General features: G+C 38.9%; 1 protein-coding gene across 3 annotated transcripts; it reads left to right on the forward strand.

Annotated features, from left to right (window-relative positions):
- Window positions 1-1,650: 1,650 nt before the first annotated feature.
- On the forward strand, window positions 1,651-25,451 carry RB195_025546 (uncharacterized protein; the record flags this gene model as incomplete). Of its 3 annotated transcripts, XM_064213744.1 has the most annotated exons (39): window positions 1,651-1,703; window positions 2,072-2,218; window positions 2,275-2,510; window positions 3,738-3,824; window positions 3,894-3,960; window positions 4,063-4,201; window positions 5,887-5,989; window positions 6,054-6,193; window positions 6,250-6,377; window positions 7,958-8,102; window positions 8,372-8,470; window positions 8,548-8,612; window positions 8,665-8,783; window positions 8,943-9,061; window positions 9,120-9,224; window positions 9,278-9,372; window positions 9,429-9,558; window positions 9,941-10,101; window positions 10,882-11,055; window positions 11,127-11,207; window positions 11,581-11,656; window positions 11,719-11,831; window positions 11,929-12,117; window positions 12,183-12,287; window positions 13,576-13,663; window positions 13,931-14,122; window positions 14,179-14,308; window positions 15,082-15,218; window positions 15,273-15,442; window positions 18,304-18,460; window positions 18,515-18,631; window positions 18,732-18,859; window positions 18,924-18,999; window positions 19,076-19,176; window positions 23,449-23,587; window positions 24,534-24,597; window positions 24,888-24,992; window positions 25,057-25,202; window positions 25,251-25,451. In XM_064213744.1, 39 exons carry the CDS (start codon window positions 1,651-1,653, stop codon window positions 25,449-25,451), a joined length of 4,827 nt encoding a protein of 1,608 aa, XP_064069623.1. The 3 variants fall into 3 exon arrangements, with proteins under 3 accessions (XP_064069623.1, XP_064069624.1, XP_064069625.1); XM_064213743.1 differs by lacking the exons at window positions 1,651-1,703; window positions 2,072-2,218; window positions 2,275-2,510; ... (1 more) ...; window positions 3,894-3,960; window positions 4,063-4,201 and adding an exon at window positions 5,683-5,718; XM_064213742.1 differs by lacking the exons at window positions 5,887-5,989; window positions 6,054-6,193; window positions 6,250-6,377; ... (28 more) ...; window positions 25,057-25,202; window positions 25,251-25,451 and adding exons at window positions 4,294-4,393; window positions 4,455-4,504.
- Between the last annotated feature and the right edge of the window lie 1,201 nt (window positions 25,452-26,652).

A 26,652-nucleotide genomic window follows, 5' to 3' on the forward strand; every position in this document is an offset into this window, starting at 1 on the left:
ACTTGAATGGGCTGATGAGAAGTCTTCATTGATCCTCGACCGCTCGCTCGTGGCACTTGTGCAGTTGCAGGAAGTTCTAGCGTACCCCGTAGAAACTAGGCGGTACCTAAGGCGTTTCTCAGTCTTTTTCCTCAATGTTTTCCACCAGATTTCCACACTACATCAATTTCGTGCTTCGCTGCCTTAGAATTCATGCCTCTATGTGTCCAATACTATCATTGTTGTCGAGTTATTTTGAGACGTTCACAGAGAACCTCACTCTATACTCTTCCATCACCGTTATAATCGATAAGTCTGATCCCGCAGGTTTTTGTTTTCATCGTTACACCTGTCACGCAGTTACTATAGAGGAATCACACTTACATATATGCATTTGGTTGTGGTCACATCCAATATTATTTCTTATGGTCCCATCTTGTACTGTTGGCGAGAAGCATTAGGGTACATCTGTTCTATCTTATCCTTTTTTTGTGGACCTCATTAAAGGCATCACCCCACGAATCTGAGGTGGTGCAGATTTCAGGTGGAGTATTCGTATACGGGATGGGAGACTACGGAGAGGGAGGTGATTCTGTCCATTTCTTGCTAATTGCCGTAAAAAACGGCCCGGAAGATGCGGCGCCGCACAAGACTGGCGCGCTCCAATCGAACCTCTTGTACAAAATGGTGCGCCAAAACGAATGAAGCTGTATCTTCCGGGCCGTTTTTACGGCTATTAGGAAGAAATGGACGGAATCACCCCCCCTCTCCGTAGTCTCCCATCCTGTATTCGAATACTCCACCTGAAATCTGCACCACCTCAGATTCGTGGAGTGATGCCTTTAACTAATTTTCAGTGTCAATTTAACATACATCCGTAAAACTTAGCTCATCATAAAATGGACTATTGAGCTTTTTTCTTTGACCTCTTTATCACTTATCTACGATCTTTGGAAGCGAGCCTCCTATAGAAAGTTTCATCAGCTCTTGCTAACTAGTTTGACATCAAACGTCTTCATGAGTGCAAGTTTGAAGCAAAAAAAACCAACAACTAACTCTCTCCAAAAGCAAGTGTACCAGGAATTTCCGTATGGGTTGGTCAAGAATTAATATGAAACCTGATCGGTATCTGATAACTTAAGAAGGATAATACGACCTCTTCGTGATAAATCACTCGCAGACCACTACAACCAGAGGCATTTCCTTCATGAGTGAATATTCCCGGGGAGATTATCCATGAATCGGTCCTTCACCAACAGCTACTCTGAAACCAAAAGCAAATCCAAAACTACTTATCCCGAGCACTACATACAAGAACTACAATAAACTTCTAAGAAAACGAAGAGAAAACAGCGCACACAGTTGGACAGTTGTTTTGATGGATTGCGGATCACGTACGCGTCCGCGAAATTGCGGTAATGCGCGGGCCTTCCGTAGTACGATCTGCGAGACGTCAGTAAACGGCAGACTGATAGGATGAGATAGATAAGCTCCAGGTTCCTCCTGAGCAATTTTGGTTCACTTTTTCTTTGTGTTCTCATGTTTTTTCTCTGAGTCACGTCACTCTTTGTGGGAAAGGAATTGTCTTTTCATAACATCGTCCTACTAAATCCATGAAAACTACTTCTAATTCCAGCATGTTGACCTACCTTTGCTGACTAGTAGTATTGGATGGCACGGGATATTTCGGACACTGAGTTGCAGCTGGCTCTAGAGCTAAGCAAGTAAGTAATGCATGTTACCCTATTACTATTCCGTACACAGTCTTTTCGCTTTCATTTATAAGGCACAGAATCTATGATTCAGTAAAGTCATTAGAGTAAATGAAGCCGCAATGCTTTAATATGACTTCTGTTCATCTTTTTCAATTATTCGTAGTTTACAATGACTGTAGAGCTGTTCCTCGTCTTTTTAAAATTAAATTCATGGAGCTTGCGCATGAACTCAGTCTTATCATGGTACGCTTAGACAGAACATTGCTAAACAAAGGTCTTTTTTTAACTTGCAAGTGGGTGAGAATCGCGTTTTTCATTCTCATTGGTGGTTGCTCGTTGTTACTTATTGAGCTTCGTGTACTAATATCTAGATTCAGAAAGACATTTGAAGAAGAAGAACGGCGAAGGAATGAGGTTAACGATCTGATTCGTTTCGAATCCCCTGAAGCACCTCTTCGTAGAGAGCAGATCAACCAAATCAAGCGTTTATATAGTCAACCAAGCTTTGAATCAGGAAGTTCTTTGTAAGTTCATACACATTTCCGTTCTTTTCGTTTCTCCGTGTTCACTCCCTTTTTAGCTCTAATGCTGAATACTCACATTTGTACAATCCAAACTCCTTCACTGGACATGGTTCTGGTCAGGTGCATTGTTCGAACACTATCGCTCGACATCAGTTTCCTATTTCTTCATCATATTCTATCGATGACTCTTCGTTCTTGTGTACTGGTTCGACCGCCTCCTTGCCAGCTGCTCCTCCGTTGCCGCCGAGGACGTACAACCGTGAATCATTTCCCCCTCCTCCGGACATGAATTGTATGTGTTATTTTTTTATTGTTTTGGATATAATTTTTAACGTTTGCGAGTATCAAATCCTTGATTTTAATCGAACTTGTTTGGGGGGAGCTTAATCCCCTGATATTTTACCCTATGCGTTTTTGTGTTTTCCGTGATTTTCATCTTGTTCCCAACTTTGGCTTTCCAAGATACAAAGTGTAAACTTATGCATCTTTCATTATTTTTATTAGCACTGAATTCATCATACATATTAATTATGTTTTACTGTAATTTATTAGAAGCAATGTTGATTGTTTTGCTTTGTCTAGAAGTAGTGCATAGGTAATGTACGGTAGCATTCAGTTCTATTGGTATGAAATAGTGGATCTTGCTCTTAAACACTTCCTTCGAACTAGGAGGATGTTTGATGTCACCGGTGTCTTGGGAAAAAGAGAGACGAACCGGAAAGAAATTTTCAGAGTAACCTTTGAAAAAAGTGGTTTCTACCTTTCTCTACGACACTCTTGTATGCTCCTTTCATTTAAGTAACTTGGAAAATTGTTTCGTAGGATCATTTACTAAGATTACAATACCATAATTCAATTCGTTTGAGCTTTTTTTGCATTCACTTTGGTTTTTTTTTTATTTCTCAGCTAGCACGATAGCGCTACTCGTCACTACAGTGTCACCTCCGAGAAGTGTTTCGTTCAATTAGGACTTCTTATCGATAGATTTTTGAGGAACGCGGTCAAAAAAAAGTCACCTTTCCTTTTACCATCACAGAAGAAAACCTCTTTTGCTAAGGCAACTAGAAGTAGAAAGAAACTACTCTTTCGTGCAACCCTTTCATGTTGATTGTGGTTTCTAGTTGATACTAAGCAGTAGATAAATTGGAGGATTTTCTCTATAATCGCTCTGGGTCGTTTCAAAAAAATGTGATACGGATCCTCTATAGTTTGCAGCTGTCGGTAATCGGAACTGAAATTCTCTCTGGCTTCGTCGTTCTCTATCCCTTCGTCGGGGTTGTGTCTCTCTGCCATTATCGATCCCGTCTGATCCGTCGAAGACTGAGCAAACAGTTTTTGTTATTTGGAGCGTTGTGGCAGAAAGAAACTTCTGGCACTTTATTTTTATTAGTCTCGCAGTTAAGCCAACTAGCTTTGATCCTTTGCCTATTTCTTTTTCTATTGTAAAAAACTACAACTCGAGCAACATGATATTATTTCCGTTATTATTATAATCACATCTGCTAAGCTATTATTTCAGTGCTTTATGATATCCCTCCTCCCTTACCACCAAGATTGCATCAAGCTTCATCACGTTCGCTGAGCAGCTTTCCGTCCTTCTATTCTAGTAAGATTAGTATTCTTTTTGCTTTACCTTGAGAGTATATTAATGATTTTCTTTCTAATTTTTCTTCAGCTCATCCTCAGACCACTTCTCATCTGTCGCCTAGTGATTTAAAGCGGACAGAAGTGGCAACGATTGAGTATGTCTTTATGTTAATTATTACTCGCATAGGGAATTTCTGTTCAATTAAGTTTTAATAAGATTTTATTGGCGTTTGGAACAACGCCCAAGTTTATTTCAGTAGCTCCGAAGCCGTTCCCTATGTAAATTCGGTGTTGTACGTACCTTACACGGTTTGTTCGAATCGCCTCCAGAATGGTGATTTAATAGATTTGGGTTCTACAGAAGAAGAGTGTTACCTAGATCCAACGTTAGAGCAGGTTCGACATTTCGCGTGTTGTTGTTCCATTACTCTTATCATTTAATTTGATTCGTTTCTTATCAGAAAATATAATTTTCTTATATTTTCCAGTTCTTAGCCTACGTTTACGCCATACTTTTCTGGAATGTTTTTGCGCAACTGCTTGTCTCTTCCAATGCGACAGAATGTTTCATAAGGCGGAACGTGAAGTGTAATTTTTCATGTCCTCCTCTATGGGCTTGTTCAACCTCACTCTCATAGTTTTATTTAAGGGTATGTTCGAAACAAAAACGACGGAGCAAACTCTCTTGCCACATTTTAAAAGTTGTAGAAGTTCCATTTCTTTAATATTAGCCCGTTTATTACCAAATCTACCAACGTTTCCTATTAAGATCCTATTCGCTTGCGTTTAAAACTGCAGGTTGGTGTTGTAACTGCAACTAGGCTATGCAAAAGACATTTGTTCCTGTTCTGTTCTATAAAATTATTATTAATCGTATCATGCAAGTCAATCTGCCATTCTGAGGATTACTTCTAGTAGTACTCTAGTGATAAAGTTTCTACATATATTTGTTTTTGGATCATATTCTACCTCAGTTTCTGGGTTTTCCTTTTAGAAACCTTCCATGTTTTTTAGTGCATGAAATCAACTAGTGCATCCTGGAATGACCCGATTATAATAACCCTGCTAAGCACATCACAGAGTATATCGAACGGCCGGTTTTTCAAATTTCAACAACACATCATTTGTACTGTTGCTTATTTCATTATTGGGTATGTGTTTAGACGCTAGTCTGGAAATAGTCGGGTACAATTATAGCCCTCTTTCTAAATGTTTACGTAAATGATTGTATGATTTTTTGGACGGTGTTGAATTCCACTTCCGTTGCTCACGCGTCATTTCAGAAAAGACAACATTTTCTCTGGTGTTTCTGAAATTTTGTTCGGGTGACTGATCGTCTTGTCTCCATGTGTTTTTGAATGCAAAAAAGGTATATAACAAAATGCCTGATAAGAAGTTTTGAATAAGTCTCATTATTTCCCACTAGTTATAGATTTCTGCGTATGTTCGTTTCACGCATTTCTGGGTCGTTATTGGATTTGTATGGATGTTTTTAAGCCGTTGAATTTATGATAATGATTTGTAAAAGGTCCAAGAAGAAACCGTCAAAGCACGACCAATTATATCGACTTTGTTTGGATTAAATGAACCAGAACATCAATACCTCGCGTGAAGAAACGTACTTACCTGCACGTATCATTCGGATATTGTGCGGCGGCGTTGATTTGCTTGTTAAAACCTTTTTCCAAAGTCGTATTTTCTTATCGAAGTTTTTTTTCCTGCTAAAGGAAATTTGAGATTATTTGTGATCTCATTGGTGGAATTCGAAGAAAGGAGAGAAGCATTGAGATATTCAATTGATTATTGTTGTTGTTAAATGAACTTGAGACTGAGAAGTGATGATTAGTAGTAGCAGTAGACGTTTATGGAAGTGGTAGATGAAGGTCTACCTGATTATCTATCCAAAACTGAAGGTGCTTCCTAGAGTACCTAACAGAGAAGTGTAGGTTGGTGAGGGTGAATATCGGACTTCCCATATTTCACCTACATCACCCTTGCATCATCGCTGCCTTCAAGACTTCATCAGCTTTAGATACTTCATGGGAGATATTCAGAAGTGGTTCCTATCCTTTTTTGTTCAGGTTCGTCGAGAATTTGATCCTCTATATTGTTCTCCCGAAAAGAACACACAGATTTCTACCATTCTGTCTGCATCCCACAGTACTGCAAGCAGTAGAGAAGGAGGTAACTTGCTCGTGATACTTAGAGTGCTGTGCTTATTTCCACAAAATTGAAACATCTTGTTCAGCTGACGCTCTTTCTGTCACTCGGACACCCTTGAAAACTGGACCAGACACTGACGACAAAAATGGTGAAAATTGCGATCAAGATTGGCTTTCTCTTGACTGCATCGGTTTGGAGGATCACGTACCTTCTATACTCCAGCAGGCTAGTGCAACATAGCCATTTATTGAACGCATAAAAGATGCATTTGTTGTTTTTAGATTGCGATAATCAAAGAGAGGGGAATGAAAAACTGCACATCGTCGTCACTATTTTTTATGACGCCAATTGCAGACTACATGACTACAACGGCCAGTAGCATAAAAGTCGTTGTTAGCAAGGATCATACGTAAGTCCACAAAAACCATTACTGATATTGGAACGTGTTTAGTATAGTTCGAGACTAGCTATCGTTTAGCTGGTGTAATAAAAGAGTGCAGATTTTCTATGAAAGGTTTATCAGGCGAGGAGCAAAAGTTGATATAAGAGGCGACCACGTAAGGGAGTCAGCTTATTCGGTTGAAACAAGAACAGATGGAAGCTGTACTAAATAGATGATTTCACAATTATGTGAAGGTATAACACTAGATATTTTTATTCCTAGCATAATGACTTAATGTAGACAATCACTGTTAACATTCACAGGCTGGCACTGGCATAGAGCAGTAATCTTTTGAATGCATCAGAACTCTTGTTCCTATAACTTTCTTCGAAGTACCAACTCTTTCAATCATTTCTGGAGCCAGCATTTCAACAAGTTTGCTTTTGCGATCCGGTAAAAACAAGAATTCCTTTCTCTTTTGTTAACTATCAGACCACTAACAAATATAATTCTTACAAGGAATTCCTGATATTTTTGAAAACACACAAGTAAGGTGTTTCCAGCAATCTCCTCATCATTTTGGCACAATGTTGTTAGCGCCTCACAAATGTCAGTTTGTTCTATGTCGGCAGTAACTCTTTGGAAAAAAGATCTGGTCAGATTATGATATGTCCCCGTTGCTCTACATGTCCCAACTCTATGACTATATTGATCAGCTACATTGTTGTCACTAGTATGCGTTTATTTTTGTGTAGTTTTTTTTAAAATCCTTTTTTTGTTCAGTGTTTCTGAGTACTTCGTTACTGTCATACGAGGGTGCGGTAACCGTTTCCCCAGGTTAAGATCTCAACTCTGAACTTTTCAAAAGCGTGTGTGGATGGTGTCGAGGGCATATGCTCTGAAATTTGATTGATATGCAAATAATGCATAATTATTCATCAATTCTTGCAGCACTACCTTAGCTTGTCGTCGGTTAATCTTTTTCTGTTTGATAATATTCGCTTCATGAGATGGTGAAATGTGATAATTGCTAGCAGTGCCCTGGTTTAAAAAATATTTTACCAGTCCGAACTTCTTTCCTTCCTACTGGGCTGTCACAGTAGTAATTCCGAACAAAAGAGCCTTCTTGCTGTAGCAGGAGACACCAGATTTGTAGCCGTTTGTCCTTCATTTTTTGGTAGTTGCGGTATATTGCTTGCAAATATCACAGAGAACTCTTGCATTTTATTTTTTGTATCATTCCGTTTTGGTTTCGAGTTCTAGTTCGTTAGAAAACGCTTTTCCTGTCATCTCACATTTTTCGCTTTTTTTTGTTCTCTGCGCTTCTCGCTGGCAAACGCTCCCGCTACATCGTCATAAACTGCTCATCCCTCTGCTCCGTTCTGCTATCTTTTTTTTTTTTTTGGTTTTGCTTCTGGACAGACAAGACAAGTTTGTGCAATTGTTCACGAGTAGATTGCTTTGAGAAATATTTCACTTCTGCTCGTCTTTATCATACTTTTCGAGGTTTTTCAGAAAGTCCTCTAAAGAATTGATATGTGCAGTATTTATTTGCTAGTTGCTACCGTGATAACCCGTTCGTGGTCAGAATATTCGGTACGTTTTAGGTGGCCTCGTAATGAAGACGTTGAACGGGCGTACACTTGTGCTACAGACACCTTAGTAGAACATCTCATTACTCAGCTGCTTGCTGACTTGCTGAATGAGTCAGAACTTGTTGATGGCGTACCAGTTGAAAGATTTGGTCTCAAGGTTCGTTGCTTTTTATTTCATGCTAAAGAATGGTTTGATAATGTTTTCCTCAATAATTTATAGTTTGTGTTCAGTATTTTATTGGCCTTCATTTCCCCAAAAAAGCTACAGTTCAACAACAAATTCCAGTTCTGCATTTTTTCGTCTAAGAGTCTTAATCCCCTTGATCCTTCAATTACCATCTGTTTACGAGAAGTTTTGAAGCAATCGTCCACAACCTTGATTAGTTGCGCGTGTTGCATGCGCTTACCCATAGTTTCGTCTTCCAGATTTTTGGACTGGACGAATTCATCCCAAAAACGTCCCCTTTAGGGCATAACCTGTATGTTGGCAATTGCATCCTCCATGGGAAAGATGTGAAGCTAGAGGTAATTATGTGATAACTTTTTCCGGTCGTATTTTTACCTTTTTTTCGTTAAGCGAATGATATTAATATGTTATTCAGATTGGTCGGTTTGAGCCTTCCTTTATTCGATCAACAAGCCCGTCGCCACCTTGGGAAAAGATGAAGTAAGGACATTTTTGATGATTTTTTTCGAACATATGTAATAACATCTTTGAGAACTCAAATAAAATTCTCTTCGATTTTGGACAAGGAGGATATTGAAAATATGATGCTTCATCTCAAATCTGAAATGAATGAGTATGAGGTTGCATTTCACTCATCATCTACGCTCAGAAGTAAGTTTTTTTCGTAAACTTATTTGTGTGAATGATTTTTTAAATTTATTTACGAACGAAACATGATCTGGTAGTCGTAATTCTTGAAAAAAAAACAGCGCTTGGTTCTTTCTCTAATTGACTGGTTTTTCTACGTCCGTTGTTAAGAATCATTTTTAGTTTCATCTACGTCCAATAAGGTTCGACAGTGTGTAAAAATGCTGTGCAAGTTGATCAATTCCATTGAACCTATCAGTCTTCATCAACATCTCCAAAACTACTTAACGGCAGCCACAATAGTCAGTATATGTAGGATTTCGATATTGCACATTTGCAACATTTCCAATCGTTTTGTAGGATCAATTAAGATGTTCGCGCAACGATTTTATCGCTTCATTGCACAGTCTCATCTCGGTCTATTGCCAATGTACTCTTAGTTCGTACAAATTGACGCCTATAAGGGTAATTTTTAAACCCATTTTGTTTTATTCCATTTTCTGTAGTGAACTTTTTAGCCATTAGATAAACCAAAAAAAGAAGTTCTACACTGTAAAGAAAAACTAAAAGTCGTTGTGAATTCCGTTCATAATTTGATGGAGGAGTGGATGAGGTGAGAACTGTTTGCTTTTTAATGCGTATATGTCCGTATGTGAGATTCTTTTCCAGGGATTATACTGAATTTTTCATTAATGTCAATGTATACTACGGGACACAAGTTTTAGCTGGCAATAACAAATGTATTTCGAAAACTGTTAAGCATGACGCATTCTTTCCGTATATTCCTATGAATGTTTATGTGAGTTTATAGAACATGCTGTATTAATTACCATTCCATTATATTTTATGTCTGTAATGCGCTGAAATTAGATTTTACTAGTGCCCGATTTTTTTCGTTTTGTTTTCTGCTATCGTTTATTCTCTCTTTTGCTTCGGTTTCGAACAAATACGTTTTGTTCAGTTTTGTTGATCCCCTATTCCATTTTTTTTCGAATGAGAGGTGTTGTAGATACAACTTCTTGTATCTACAACACTTTTCATCTGTGCAGACATTCTTGCTTCCAACAACAGCAAAGTTTTGCATTTGAGGGCACTTTTGTGCAGATATGCAGTGTGAAGCTTTGCTTTAAGATGATTGAAATGATGTTTTGCCATTATTTCTCTATCATTTCAATTCTTAGGTTTACTTCGAGGACATGTTGTGCACATGTCCAAGAGAGACGAAGATTATGTTTATTTTGTCGGGATTTTCAATAGTGCCCAACACTGGCTCAGAGGGAGGTTCGGAAAGCACACGGCGACCGTTGGCTTTTGCATCACTACCACTGTTTGATCACGAGTTGTAAGTATTTCCTCTTTTATTCTTCACATTTAGCAGGGTCGAAACGACATGAAATACGGTGCAGTTCCGTGAGCGGCTGCGCCTGAAATGGTGCGGTGGAGTTTAGCGGTTAGTTTCGAGTGAGGATCCTTGCTGGCTCCATTCTTCGCTGCATTTCGGGATGGTCCCATCTGTTCCAACCGTTTCTCGACCGGCTGTGAACACAACCGCTTACGCAACTGCTTCATGTCATTTTGACCCTACTATTCATTCGGATTCGTTCGAACACTGTTTTTATTTTATTGGATTTGTTCTAATTGATGAGATTTGAGAACCATTTAGTTGTAGTTGCCCTTATATTCCCGCTTAATATGTTGGTCACTCATTTTGTCGTAGTATTCTCAAAAAATACTATGTACTACATCTTGCAGATTGTCTTTGTTTCTTCTTTTGGTTTTTTTTTTTTGAAATATTGACATGTTCACATAACAATTTTTGTGTTTGTTCTATGCTAGAGTTTTTTTTCGTTCAAGTTCCGAGTTTTCCATAAGGTTCTTCTTAGGTCTCTGAGTGGAATCAAAACCACTGTCTGGAAGATGTTCCATTACCAAGAGAATTTAGAGTAGAAAACGTTTACTTGTGTGTAATCCATTGAAATATTTCGGATGCAAGAGCGTGTTTGGTCCTTAAATTTTCCTTCTTTTTTTTGCTGCAGTTTGCATTCACAAATGATTTGCGGCTGTGTTATTCCTTGACATTTTAGAAAAGAGATTAGTGAAAGCTGATGGTTTACTCTTTTAGGACACTGAGACAAGGACAACTTTTTATTTCTTTGACGGTCCTCAAAGATCCTGTCTTGAAGCCATGGGGGCCTTATCCTCTTATTGCTAACGAAAAAGATCCGATCCTTATTGTTACTTTACCAACGTACGAGCATCAAGTGATATTTCCTGAAGTTGTTGTTGAATATCAAAGGTATTTGTTAGTCAATTTCTTCACTTTGAGCGGCAATAATTTTTTTTGTTTTCGAAAGTTTGTAGTTATAGTGTTAAACAGGATCCATCGTCACTAGACTGTGAAACTCATGAGTTCCTAATGAGTTTGGTTGAAGCTGGAGACACTAACAAGTGAGTTGACATTTTTTTTTTTTTGGAAAAGTTCCTCATTTCCTCACTTAAGCCCTTCGTGTTATCTCCTAACTCTGTTCTCTCCTCGGTCTGTTGAAACGTTTGTTTAGCTACAAAATCTAGTTTTCAGTGGTGAATGTAGGCTGATATGAACATGAAGTATGTGAAATTATATATAGAAATTTGCCACAGTTTCCTAACGTTCTAAATTTAAATTTGAGGACAAATGACTGCAGACAATTCGTGTAGTATAGGATTGAAGGGAAGGATTGTACAGATTTGGGGTCATGAAAAGATATTAGCTTCTAGGAAGCTGATTTAGCGGCTCGATTTTACTTATGAATCCTTTCTTTTTGCTTATATCTTTTTTCAGTCTCAAACCTGACGAGCAGGAGATGTTGTGGCAGAAGCGGTCATATCTCATGCATTTGCCAGAAGCACTACCTTTAGTGAGTTTAATTAACTGTTTGTTTTGCGTTTGAACGGGCAGTAGTCGTAAGTTAATGTCCAGGTATTATCATCCGTTACCGACTGGGGCTTCTATTTCCTTGCCAATGTTTATCAGATCCTTGAGGATTGGGCACCTCTTTCACCTGTTCAAGCCATGCAACTTTTACTTCCACAGTTAGTCTTTTCCCTATGAGTGCAAGAATCCTACTTTTTCTTCTCTTGTTTTGCTTTATAATGGTAGGGCAACAGCTCTGTTTCTTTTGACTTGCAGATATCCAGACAAGCGTGTAAGGCAAAAAGCAATTGAGTGGATTCTTTGTGCTTCGTCAGATTTTCTGTTCAATGCTTTGCCGCAGCTAGTCGAAGCTCTTCGCTTTGAGATTTTCGAATCGTCTTCTCTTGCTGTGGCGCTGCTTTCATTATCTTACAAGGATAGAAGATTTGCATTCGAAATCTACTGGTCAGTAATTTTCTATTTGGACGTAAGATGGAAGTTTATTTTCTGGCTGTTATTGGTGTTTTTAGGCAGTTACAGCAACGGATTGATCACTGTGTGGATTTTGCATATGCTCAGCGATGTTCATTATTGCAAAAAGAACTACTCGAAAGACATGAACCGGATCATTTGAGGTTGTATTTCGGTTTTTCATATAAAAGTAGGACTTTGGAGGATATTTGACTATGTTTTTCTTTGTCCCTGCCGTAGATCTACATGAGTTGTGCACCAATCATTGATCTGAATTGTTTGACGATTAGTCTATTGAAAAATAGAGTATTTCTAAGCATTTTTACACCTGAATAAATCTTCTCCGATGAAATTCATGGACAGTTCGTGAATTTTATAATGAACGGAATGCAGTTGGTGCAAAATTCTCTTATAATACTATAGAATAAATAGTTTTAAGAGTTCGAGCATAAGATATCAGAAAATGCTACGGCCAGCAATAATAATCTCCATGCTTGGAAAAGTTAATAACGATAAATTACAGCGATAAAAAAGAGGTTCATAAATTTACCTTCTTATTGTCTGATTAGACGAAGATACCTAACTCCACTGCATCAGAATCCATCTTAGATATTGCCGAAGTTTTTTTTAATGGCTTTGCACGTTTGCATAATTCTCTATGTATTTATAAGGTTTCTGTTGATTTCGTGCATTTTGCGATCATTTCTTGCTGTCTTGAGTGTAGCGTCGAGGTTTTAAAGGCATCACCCCACGAATCTGAGGTGGTACAGATTTCAGGTGGAGTATTCGTATACGGGATCGTAGATTATGGAGAGGAAGGTGATTGCGTCAATTTCTTCCTAATTGCCGTAAAAAACTGCCCGAATGATGCGGCACGTGCACATGGCTGGCGCGCTCCATTCGAACTCCTTGTAGAAAATAGCGCGCCGGAACGCCCGAAGCCGTATCTTCCGGGCCGTTTTTTACGGCAATTAGGAAGAAATGGATGGGATCACCCCTCTCTCCATAATCTACGATCCCGACTACTAAACGAATTCTCAACCTGAAATCCCTACCACCTCAGATTCGTGGGGTGATGCCTTTAAAGGCCTTCGCAAAAAAGTTCTGAGTCTTTCCTTCAATTCTTCTTTGTCATGTTAAAAATCGCCAAAGAACATTGAGAAGGATATTTGGAATTCTAAGTAGCAACACAGTACCATCCTTGCTCCTTAAACTTTTTTAAATTCTCGGGGTAGATGTAAACCATGAAAATCTTTATCTCAGAACTTTCCCTCACTTTCAACACCTTCTGTTTTATACGTCTATACACAATTATCACCTTCAATTTGTATGCAAGATTTGCTGTCAACAACTCATGATCTGAGGACGAGATCTCTGAGAGCAAGATCTTTGCCGTTTTGGTTTTTTCTTTCTGAAACTAACTTTTTCACGCTACGTTTTTTTTTCTTGTAGGGACGAGATTGCTCGACAACATAGACTACTAAATGAGCTTGACTGCATCCAAATGGACCTTCGAAGAGAGGATTCTGACCAAGCACGGGCAAGTTTTTATCTCTAGATTCTATTCCTTTTGTAAATTGCTGATCTAAGAAGTGGAACTGCGGTTTTTAAAATGGAACTGAGATTTACAAGATGATAACTCTTCATTCTTGTTATTGTTATAGCTACGTGATGAATTGTGTGATGGTGTTCAACATTCCTTCTTTAATTTCGTTAATTCCTTGGTTTCGAGAAACAAGAACGTTCACTTTCTACCATATTGCGACATTACTTTACCTTTAATTGTATTCTTACGGGGTTTTTGCAGCTTTCATTGCTTCGTTCACGTCTTGGCGCATTGGATGGATCTCTGCTCCATCACAACGTTCGGCTACCGTGTATGCCATCATTTCGATGTAGTGGTGTTGTTGTCAAAGAATGTAAAATTTTTAACTCGAACGCTAAACCTCTCAAAATCGTATTTCGTGGTCTCAACTCTACTTACTCCATAATACATAAGGTATGGTTTTAGCTTGAGTTTGGTGTACGTTAGATCTTTTCTTTGGTTGTTTGCAGAGCGGTGACGACATGAGGCAGGATGCCTTAGTGCTACAAATGGTTGCGTTCATGAACGATATTTGGTTAAGCGAACATCTCGATCTTCGTATGATTACTTTTCGGTGCATGCCTGTTGGTTATAGGAAAGGTGCGTCTTTCGAATACTTTTCGCTTGAAAGTTCATAATCACTGTTTTTCTTTGCACACTTGTTTCCCAATTACGAATCCTATATAAGTTCAACTTTTTCTGATAGGAAGATTTTGAGGTTTTCGATATAAATATGAGGACATCTTTTTTTGGGCTTGCTAATCATTTTCGACTTTCGTTTAATTTTGACTGTTATTTTTTTTCTGAAAAGTTAAGGATGTTTGTCAACCGTTGTCAACCTGACTGATAGTTGGGAATTTAGTGCGATTGGGTCGGATATTTTGTATACTTGTTTGCCAAAGTGAAATTTGATTGGAAATATGTGTTGTAAACTAGACGTATTTGTCGCATAGCGTCGAGAAAATCACTTATGCCTATATAAAACAGGCAATTCTAGAAATACGTGAATTTAAATGTTGTTTTGCAACGCTCATACTTACTATAGAGTTAAGTAGTTGGGATGTACTGGAGGACATTTGTTATAAATGGATAAAGTGCGAAATTCAGAAATATTTTGAAATGTTCTCTTCTTCGATCAGTTTCTTCTTGGATACGCCAACGCGTCCGAATTGAATCCTGAACCATGAGGCTTTACGAGCACATCCATAGTACATAGAGTGAATTATGGAAGAATAGCTCAAAAATATAAAAGAGATAAGTGCAAACTCCTATTTGCGGGATATTACAAAGCAAGCTTCCTTTTCATAAAAGGGAGATAGCTCTTAGCTTCGATGTAGAACTTCGGAAGAGTTCATGACTCATGTTTCCTTCAGGAATGGCTGAATTAGTATCAGACTGTGCAACTTTATGCGAAATCCAAAAAGAATTTGGAATGACTGGTGTTTTCAAAGTTGATGTTTTGAGAAATTGGTTGATGAAGCATAACACAACTGAGTTCCTATACAAACAGGTCTGATTCATCTAAAAACGTCTTATAGGGAAAGAAATAGCCTCCTCAGTTTAGGCTTTGGACAACTTTACTCGGTCTTGTGCTGGTTGGTGTGTTGCGACGTACGTATTGGGTATCGGTGATCGCCATAATGACAACATACTTGTGACAACAGCTGGTCATGTTTTCCATATTGACTTTGGGAAGTACATGGGTGACTGGCAAACAGCTGCTGGGTTCAGGAGGTAACGGTTTTTATTGTCTTGCTTTAAAATCCAACAGCTCCCTAGTCATTTGTATAGATACATTTTTTGAATTCTCTCTTATTACCTAAATCTGCAGTCTATCCTTTTTGTGACTTTTTATTTTGAAAACATAGAAAGTTATTCATATCTGTAGCGAGTTTTTTTTTCCTGTCATTTATGTTAGAGGTTAGACTTCATTTCATGGTTGCTTCGAAATTGTACTTTCTCAGATCTATCATGAGCATGACTCTCTGCAATGTGAACGTCAGGTTGAGAAAAGAGTTGAAAGATCTGTATGTTCATCTGTAGGAGTTGTCCGTTTTCCGTGTATTTGAGATGAGGTTTTCCTTAAAGACAGTATTCCACGAAATTGACTGTTTGGATCTCTTAAAGGCATCACCCCACGAATTTGAAGTGGTGCAGATTTCAGGTGGAGTATTCGTATACAGGATGGGAGACTACGGAGAGGTGGGTGATTCCGTCCATTTCTTCCTAATTGCCGTAAAAAACGGCCCGGAAGATACGGCTTCATTCGTTTTGGCGCACCATTTTGTACAAGAGGTTCGATTGGAGCGCGCCAGTCTTGTGCGGCGCCGCATCTTCCGGGCCGTTTTTTACGGCAATTAGCAAGAAATGGAGGGAATCACCTCCCTCTCCGTAGTCTCCCATCCCGTATACGAATACTCCACCTGAAATCTGCACCACCTCAGATTCGTGGGGTGATGCCTTTAAGGAAAAGGCAGAGTTCGGGGTGTAGATTAAGAGCATAAGCGTAGTCACGCTTGCCGGTCGTTTTTTCTTAGGAGGCTTTTTACAACATCACCCTTGTACAAGCGACGACCGAGGAGGTTTGCTCGGGAGTCTATTCCAGAAAAACGAATGTATAGACTGTTGGAACGTTCCTTATGTGTCGTGTAGAAAAAAAGCGCCAGTAAGGCTGTTTCTCACGCCGTTTTTCAGGATGATTAGAGGTATTTGAGTATGATGATGCGCATGCTCGTAATCCACATCCTTAACCCTATCTTTTCCTTGAGGATCGTCATTTTCATGATATGCTTTCTTAAAGGCAGCATACCACGAATCCGAGGTGGTGCGGATTTCAGGTGGAGTATCCGTATACGGGGTCGTAGATTATGAAGACGGGGGTAGTTCCGCTCATCTCTCCCTGCATCACTGCAAACAGCCTCCTCCAGAATACTGTTTTGTACGACGCCATCTATTGCAACGCTCCACCCCTGGCGCCGCCTCCACCCTGCGATTCGTCGAAAATCAATTCGGACTCCCCCGATAGGCAGTACGGGACGCTACGCGTGCTAGGGTGGCGCGCTGCAATAGAAGGCATCATACAAAACAGCATTCAGGGGCCGGCTGCCTGCAGTGATTCAGGGAGAGCTGAGCGGAACCATCCCGGTCTCCATAATCTACGACCCATATACGTATACTCCACCTGAAATCCGTACCACCCCAGATTCGTGATATGATGCCTTTAAGGCACCTTAGCCTAAACTTTGAAGGAACACTGTGCCTCAAGGAAGTTTCGCTATGTTCCAAAATGAACAAAGAGTGATAGTCTCAAAACCAATAAATTGTTGTGGAATACTCGCGGGAGATCGAAGGCGAAATCGAGGGGAATCGGGAAAATCGAAGGGGAATCGAAGGGGAGGACGAAGGCCATCAGGAGTGAAGTAGTGCTCTATTTATGCCAAGGAAGTACTTGATAATTGGTGTAGATCAGTTTTTTGGAAATTAGAGAAGAAATCATGGCAGAAAGGAAATTAGCTTGCAAGTGGAAGAAGATCTAACCTCAAATATTGTTGCGAAAACGTACATGACGGTCAACTCGGGGCGAGCTTCGATTAGTAACAACTTATCATTTTCGCGGTTTCTGTTGTGCTTTGGGAATTACACAACTGCAAATGTGTACAGTAACCTCAACAGACAAGAATGGAAACTTGTTTGGCTTCAACGTTTAATACCGTCACTGTTAATACTCTTACTCCGACTTGTAGTCGTGCGATGTTATTTCTTTCGTACATATACAGAATTTTCTTGAAAGGCAAAGAAGGTGGTTTCCTTCAGGTTGCTGCCGTTTCTAACGAAAGCAATTGCTGTTCCTGAGTATGCTAAATTTCTTTTGTTCTGACTGATTTTTGCGTTGAAATGAGCTAGGAACAGCTTTGTGTTCACTCTCCTTCTAGATTTAAAAGAAGTCGTCGGTAGATTCATTCTAGTTCGTCTTCTTTTGTGTCCTTTCACAGCGCAGTTTTCTTAATATTAAGGTCTGTCACAGTGGAAAATTTTTTTCCTGGGGATAGTGAGTTGAGTAGCTTGAAAAATCAAACAATGCGACGTTTTTCCTATTTTTCCTTTCTCAATTTTTGCGCCTATTCTGCAGTTTTTTTTTGTTTCATCTCTGTATTCATTGTTAATTTCAACATATCGTATTCTTCCATTAGACCGAATTCGATCATTTATTTTTCTGGCACAAAAGTTTTCATGTTTACTGTGCCTTTTCGTCGTCTTGGAGGTAACACCACGATGCGTTTAATCTTATTCATCAGTGAACTGATTTGTATACATATGACGATGATTAAAACTTATGATTGTGTTTTAGCTTTTTTATTTAAAAAAGCTATAAAATTGGGTTGTTTTCGGGTGAATAATAGAACGATTCATTTACGAGACAAAATTTTACGCAATTATTTGGTCATTATTCATTTCTCAAGTCTTTGATATAACATTTATCATCCATAAAAAAACTTATATTCTTCTGGAACGTTTTTGAAAGATGAGGAACTTTGATGTGAAGGAGAACATCTTACACATTTGCAACTGGATGCTATTTTATAATTCTTGTTTAGGGATCGTGTGCCTTTTGTCTTCACCGATGAAATGTACCATGTAATTAACGGCGGAAATCAACAGAAAGAAAGCTATCAGACTTTTATCGATTACTGCTGTTGGGCTTTCAACTACCTACGGCGGAACTATATTATCCTCGCCAATCTTCTGAAGATTGTAAGTTTGCATTCAAAGCCAATTTCATGAAAATGAAGGTATTCTTTTTTTCAGATGGCTTGCTCCGACATATCTGGTATGAATGTAGAGTCTTTGAATTTTGTTGAGAAGAACCTAATGTTAGAACTGAGTGAGACCGATGCTGTTATTCAATTCACGCAACTAATAAATGTAAGGAAATATCGATTCCGCCGAAAATTTCTAGATTCCGTTCGATTCTTTCGATTACAAGCCGTCACAGCGGTTTTCTTTACAACATTATATCTTTCAGCATTCACTCAAATCGGCGTTCCCTCGAATAAATTTCTTTTTCCATACTTTGGCACAAGTAATGACATCCACGGCTGCTTCGGCGAAGAATAGCGATACCGCCCTCAGTTTTGTACCACAGCTATATACGTATGTTGAGAGCTGATCTACTGCATCTGTCTACCTTATTGTAATTATTATTAATTATTTTTAGACAAGCTACAGAGGGGAAAATTCAACAAGTTCGAGTGATTTCCTTTGAAAAACGATTCCTTCCTAATAAAGTTTATGTGAGTTTTTTGTTCTTATCATCTGAAATAATTTCTTCGGTACTTTTCTTTTCATATTAATTATTTCCTATTCCAGCTTTATAAAATAGAGGTCATTCGCGTATCAGAAACTGTGTCAACGTTTGTCTATCGATCTTTCAACGAATTCAATGAACTGTACATTAAACTGCGTCGGAGGTAGGAAAACTATGCTTAAACAAAAGGCATCGAATTGTCTAAGTTTTTTTTTTGTTTCCTTCAAGAGTCAAAAATTCATCAATGTTGTTAGCGGCCATGATAACAATGTCTCCTGAGATTTACGGGTTTCTAATGGTTTGACATGTGTCAATACGAAGAAAGTAATCAATACAGTAATATCAGGGCGACTAGGCCTGCGGTCCGCGTGATTGCGCTCAAAATGGCGCGGTAGGACCCTCGTTCAGTTCCTCTATTTGAATGGAGCTGGCGAGGATCTTATCGCTACTGCATCACAAAGAAGGCCATTTTATGATAACAGGCACAGATAGTTGCTGTTAGTGTTTGCAGTAAATAACTCTTCTTTACAATGCATCACATGTACATTCGAGTATATTATGCGATCATGTCATGAAGCGGTAGTGTTGCAGAATCGTTTCGATTTGGGTAAATTCAGCAGAGAAATAAAATGAGATCAATTCGTAGAATGAGTTGTTGTGAACGTACTCTCTGCAAAATTTAACTGAATCAGAAGCGCTTTGAGCAACACCAATTTCTAGCGATTCTACCATTCCATAACTCGTCGAACTCCAAAGTAGTCCAAGTAAGTGATTTGGTCGTGGATACTTCACTTAAAGGCATCACCCCACGAATCTGACGTGATATGGATTTCCGATGGTCAAAGACTATACGGGATCGTAGATTGCAGAAACGGGTAGGATCCCGCTCATTTCTTCCTAATCGCCGTAAAAAACGGCGCAGAAGATGCGGCTTCGAGCGTTCCGGGCGCTAGTTCCTACAACGAGTTCTATTGGAGCGCGCCAACCTTGTGCACGCAGCTTTCGGACCGTTTTTTAACGGTGATTAGGAAGAGATGGACGGAATCACCCTCTCCCCCACAATCTACAACCCCGTGTAGACATATCCCAGCGGAAACCGTACCACCCCAGATTCGTGGGGTACCTTTAAAGGCATCACCCCACGAATCTGAGGTGGTGTAGATTTCAGGTGGAATATTCGTATACGGGATGGGAGACTATGGAGAGGGGGGTGATTCCGTCCATTTCTTCCTAATTGCCGTAAAAAACGGCCCGGAAGATGTGGCGCCGCACAAGGCTGGCGCGCTCCAGTCGAACTTCTTGTAGAAAATAGTGCGCCAGAACGCCTGAAGCCGTATCTTCCGGGCCGTTTTTTACGGCAACTAGGAAGAAATGGACGGAATCACCCCCTCTCCATAGTCTCCCATCCCGTATACGTATACTCCACCTGAAATCCGTACCACCTCAGATTCGTGGAGTGATGCCTTTAAGGCACTTAGGCTAGAAACGTTCTTTTTAATGCAAGTCCCTATGCATTAACAAAGAACGTTTCTAGTATACTTCTGGTCCACTTAACAATAAAAACTGTAAATAAGTTACTACTCGTGGATACTTTAGGGGAATTACATTAGCTTACTGGAAAATGTCAGTTTTGTAGAAGAGCGGCAGCGTCGAAGCAGGATGTGTATTCGTGAAGTCCTACCTCTAATGAAAAGTGACAATCAATATGATTTTTTTTGTTGAGATTTCATAGATTATTTTTCCTTAATATATAGTGGAAAATGTGCTTGTTAAGTATCGTTTTCCTGAAATGGAATAGGATTGATAAGCATGATGGTCGTTAAGAGAAAAAGGGAATGAATGAACATATCTCGAACAGTTACACCTCATTTATCGGGTTGAGTCTTATATATTCAATAGGTATTCAAGCAATAGGTGCCATGGTACCTACTGCTGTTGTTTACGCATACAATGGGTTACCCAAATAAGGGATTTTCGTTATCGCTGACAGAACTTCGTTTAGTGTTTAGGCAGCAGTTTAATACGTTACGTTCAGTTTTTTTGTTCATCTTGAAAATGGAGAATCAAAATATACGCTTAATGATGCTAACGGTACATAATGTGATGCTTTGGGAATTTAAAGAGGTTAATAGTGCTGCAGCCATGGCTAAAAAATGCAATGTGTATGGTGAAAGGATGATAACCGATCAGATGGTTAGAAATTGATTTATCAGATTCCATTCTGGGGATGTGATTAGGAAAAAGAAACCTGGGAGGGGGATCATACCTTCAGACTTCGATGACGATATTTTGAAGTCAATATTGAAACCAAATGCACGTCAAGCATCGAGAGAGTTAGCTTAGGAGCCCAATATGTCATAATCACAATAAATCATCACAATAAATGTATGAAAAACAAAACGGAAGTTATTTATGACTCAACGTAATATTTTATTAAAAGCCGTCACTGCACCATTTTATCGGCCATTGGTTAATTACAGGAAGCCAACTGTTTCATCATAAATTCTTCCACATCAATCCGGAGTTGCTTCAAACGTAATGATAGTAGTCGTGGTTAGCATGACATTTGGATGTATTTTTCTGTAATGTTGTTTGCATTTTTCTTTATGGACTTTTTGAAGTCCGCGCAACTCAGTGAAGTTTTCTGTTCATGTACTCGCATGAGTGAAATTGAAAGAAATTTGAAACTAAATCCTAGTGCTAGATTGGAAAATACTTTTGTTATTTGCTCATCAAAGTAAGCTTCGAATGTGTTTGGTGTCATTTTGAAACTTCGTGATTTTCATGAGTCGATATGAAAATTGTAGATCTTGCTATGGAAAAATCAACATCGAAATTTTCCAGATGGTACAGATTACGCCTGGTAATCCATGAGGTAAGAATTACAGTGAGTACAAATGAAAAACTATGAGAACACTTTCGGCTGCTTTTTGCTAAAAGAATTTTGAACAGTGCCAGGATCATCGAATGCTAGGCATACTGCTCCCTTCTTTGTTGTATATCAGTAAAGAAGTTGATAGTAATGACAAAATTATAATTTTCATGTACCGAGGCACAAGGTTTTGTAGGGAATTAGATAACTAAATTTTGAATTTGAACAAAAAAAACTTTTCTGGTGAAACGGTACATGAAAGGATCAAAAAAATTCACTGTGTCGTTAAACTTCGGTGCGAAGTGAGGTGCAACAGCAAATCGAGCAACTCAAGATAGTTTGAAATCAATTGGAACGCTGAGGGGTACTGTAAGCTTAGTAGATCCGAAAGAGTCCGAAACATGTAATGCATTCTTACTTCTACTCAATTAGGTCACCTGTTGATGAAATCTAATTTTTTTTCTACTAAAATAGTTGAAATGATAATAAAAAATGATAATTGAAACGTGAAGAGAAACACTCAAGATTAAATTCGAAGGGATTTCGGATTTATATTCAATATTTACTTCCTAACAATCTGAACTTAGTGCTCGAGCTAGGACACAGAGTTGGTGCCGTTATAAGAAGTACTAGCATTAACGCGGTTGACTGCTTCTAAGTAGGAGGAAAGTCGGCTAAAGTACACCAGTGACCCGTTCCTGAAATGAATAGGGTATTGCTGGTTGGGATGGCATTCATATGTTGAGGGTGAACAAAAAGTGTTCCTGGAAGCCGCTCTCCCAAATTATCTCCTTAAAAATTGCTTAGAAGAGAGTTTAGGTAAGTTTTCTTCATAGCGTTGAAATATTCGCACCAATAACCGTGATAGTAAAAGCATAGCTACTGACCACCAAAAACAGAGAGGAATTCTTTGAGGGCCATAGTCACATACACACTCTTGTGTACTATTTGTAGGTACATCTAAAAAACAAGTGTACATATGAATAGAACGTAATTAACTAATACGTGCTGAGTTGTTCTCAGAAGTGGATAAACTCACACAATAATGCGATGTCATCTACGGATGAAATCGTTTCATGACGAACGCAGAAAAGTAAAGAAGTTACCGATGGGATCAATTTATTCTACGAAATTTATCGCTTTCCAAATGACCTATTATTTCATTGGAGTATTATTTCAATTGTTCAGTTCAGTGTTCTTTGAAATGCAACAGAAATTAAGTACTCAACTTGGGCGCATCGTTAGTGCAGTGAAAGAACTTCGAAAGCAATGAATATATCCCGTTTGTCCACGAATAGACTTCAATTTTCGTCACTGGTTCTGAATGCATATTGTCTTTAGCTTGATCTTTTATTTATGCTCCGCAATATCAGTCCTGAAAAATTATATGTAAAATTTTCCTTAATTTTAAAGTTCATGCGACTAGGATCTTTTTGGTGTCTCTTTGTCACTCGTTTAATTCGTTTTAGTGCAAAATTTTATGTACTTCGAAATTTCTTCGAAAGCTACACGAATAACTTTAATGATTTCCTCGTATACTTCAGTTTTTTGGAACTATTTAAGATTTCCTACTGTTGCATTTCCGGCGCTTAGTCCGGGAACAAGGATGCGGTCGAATGTTCGAGAGGTAGCGCAAAGACGAATGGTTGATGTTGAATCGTTCTTACGATACCTGTTTACACTTAGCCCGGAAGTGTGTCATGTAAGTTAAATATTCTGTCAGCGTCAACTGCAACTATAAAACATATGATATTCCATGTTGCTAGCACAGGCTTTTCATCAATTGTAACTGTGTGGCGCACAAATTCTGCCATTAGTTTTCATAACGCTCAGATATCTGTTTGTTGTTATAGCCCTTTATTTTATTTGGTTATTTATTTATTGGTATTACGAAGCAACGGGAGTAGTAGGAATCAAAGCTAAACGTAAACTAACTTGATTCGCTTTTAAGTGCCCTTTCTTTTGACACCAATCATCTGATGTCGCTCTTTTTTCTTCACATTACTTTCCCTTTCTCATGCTGAGGATTTATGAGGTATTCCTACTTTTTCCACACAAAGAGGGTATATAAATAAATGAACTTAGTGTTGATTGCGGACGTTTCGTTCTGAAGCCTCCTTGCCTCGTTGTACCTCCCCCAATCCAACCTCCCCTTTACTTCACTGCAATCTCATTTCATTTATAGGGCTCACTCTCTATCTGTAGTTTAGATTTTGATTGAAGTGCACCGAAATTATCTGTAGTATATTTTTCCCTTCCAGAAACGCTGAAGTGTCGGACTCTGATCTATTTTAAACCACCACATTTATGCCACTATTATATCTCTCCTATTCTACTTAGTCTACTTAGACTATGTTTAATCTTTTTGAAATTACTTTTCCGAGCTCTAGACGCTCAGTAATACTTTACCTTCCTAATTCTGCGCTTGTCCTCCCATACTTGTTTTCGTCTGTCCAATTGATTTTTCTCACTTAAATCTATGACTGCATTGAGAAGTTTATTCGAGGAAATTTCGAAACGTTTAATTAAAATATATGGTTCACTGCAAGCACATATGCATGTGAAATTTTATTGCTCTTGTGTAATGTCCGCTTTTTAAAACGGAACTTTGGAAACATCTACAGTTTGGGGTAAACGAGGTGTTTCAGTGCGATTTGGTGTACACTTTCTTCCATCTTATTCTTCGAGACAACGATATCGACTCATATATAGGTATGTTGTTTTATTATGTCTTTACCTGACTAGACTATTGGCTAATAATTGTTTATGTTTACTTGTCATTTGTTCCATAACACCCTTTTGTTGCCAGCGTTCTTTTTGAATAATATCGCTAATGACAATAATAATTATTCGTTGGCGTTCATTGTTACGTTGAAAAAACTGAGTTGTCCTCTATCATTTTCATTCGATTAACAAAGAGTGGCAGTCAGGTGATTTATTTTTGTCTGTACGCCTAGAAATTTGATGATGTTGACAATGCGTTATGAATACTTTTCGTCTAGACACCGAAGAGATGCATGCAGATGCACACCGTAATCAATGCGAAGTGTATTTGAAAATTCAATTCAACGACAGCAAACAACGCTCACAATTGAGTATATTCATAGGTGATACACTCTTCACTCTTCTATTCCTAGTCCCTTTACATTTATGTTGTTCTGTATTTGTCAGGACATGTGAAACATTTGGCGCTTCTCACCACTGGTCAAGCTCCGGACGCATACGTGAAAGCATACATCCGTCCTGATCCACAAAATCTAACAAAACGGAAAACACAAGTTGTTAAAGCTAGCCAAAATCCGACGTTCAATCGAGAGGTGTGCTTTGTGTACGTGCTTTGTACGTTCTATTGTTGTATATTTCAGCTTTACTATGATATAATGGATGGAGAGCATGTGCTATCCACACGAGTGCTAGAAGTATCCGTGTGGAATTGCGGCGGTTTAATGGATAATAATAAAATGTATATGCTGTACATTCCACTGCAGAAATTAAAGAATCAACCTGAGGATCGCAAGGGAAATCGAGTTCTTGAAGGATGGTTTGCGTTCGACAAAAATATATGATTGTAGCTACTAATATATGATTGCTTGTTGTCACATTTGTTAAGTTTTCACTTAAAGGCAGCATACCACGAATCTGAGGTGGTGCGGATTTCAGGTGGAGTGTTTGTACACGGGATGGTAGATTATGGAGAGGGGTGTGATTCCGTCCATTTCTTCCTAATCGCCGTAAAAAACGGTCCGGAAGATGCGCGCGTGCGCAGGGCTGGCGCGCTCCAATCGAACTCCTTGTGGAAAATAGTGCGCCGGAACGCTCGAAGCCGTATCTTCCGGGCCGTTTTCTACGGCAATTAGGAAGAAATGGACGGAATCAGACCCCTTTTCATAATCTACTATCCCGTGTACAAATACTCCACCGGAAATCCGTACCACTCCAGATTTGTGTGGTGATGCCTTTAAATCAGATTGTTGTATTATACTCTTATTTATGGACTTTTTTCATTTCTCTTATCTCTCAGCTCTGTATCATATATCTGAAACAGAATATCAGAAACATGGTCCACCCTCGCTACGGCGCAACTCAACTGGACTTTTATGTCTTTAGTGATTGCCAAAAATATTTAATAGGAGTTAGTTCATGAATTTCATCGTATTGAATGATAAATCGAATATCACCCTAACCCTACGAGTTTCAACCCTGACAATAAATTTCGAGCTCCCAATAAAATGCCAAAATGGAACACATACAGATGAGGAACTTTGCTATTTTCTCTCGGGCGCTAAAGTCCTGCGTAGTCGTCTTTGGATCGTTCTTACTGTTCTGGTAATTTATCCTGCAAAGTCTGTCTGGGAAGCTCTGTGATGCAAATTTATTTTATCATCTGATAGCAATAGCGATCCAAACGTTCCCGTGTCTTGAAATCTTGGCATGCTCCTGTCTATCTTTTCTACTGATGTGCGTTCAGCCTTTGGAGACGGCGAAAAAGCCGAAACGTCAAGCTCATAAAGGTTGCACACAAAAGGCACACTAGTGGAAAACATAGACAATAGCGATCATTCAATGAGAAAGAAACGGTCGTTTTGGGACCTGGCACCTGACCTACACAACCAAGTCCAACATATTCGAACCGATCGCTATTGGTATGAAATGATAAAAATGAAAGATAGGTGAAGGTGCGGACCCTCTAGATGCACCATAACCTAATTTAGCCAATTCACATAATATGGGTCTTATCAGTCGATTTTGTAAAAACAAAGGGTTTAC

This window comes from Necator americanus, chromosome X (assembly GCF_031761385.1).
Source record: "Necator americanus strain Aroian chromosome X, whole genome shotgun sequence".
In the NCBI taxonomy this organism is placed as follows: Eukaryota; Metazoa; Nematoda; class Chromadorea; order Rhabditida; family Ancylostomatidae; genus Necator; species Necator americanus.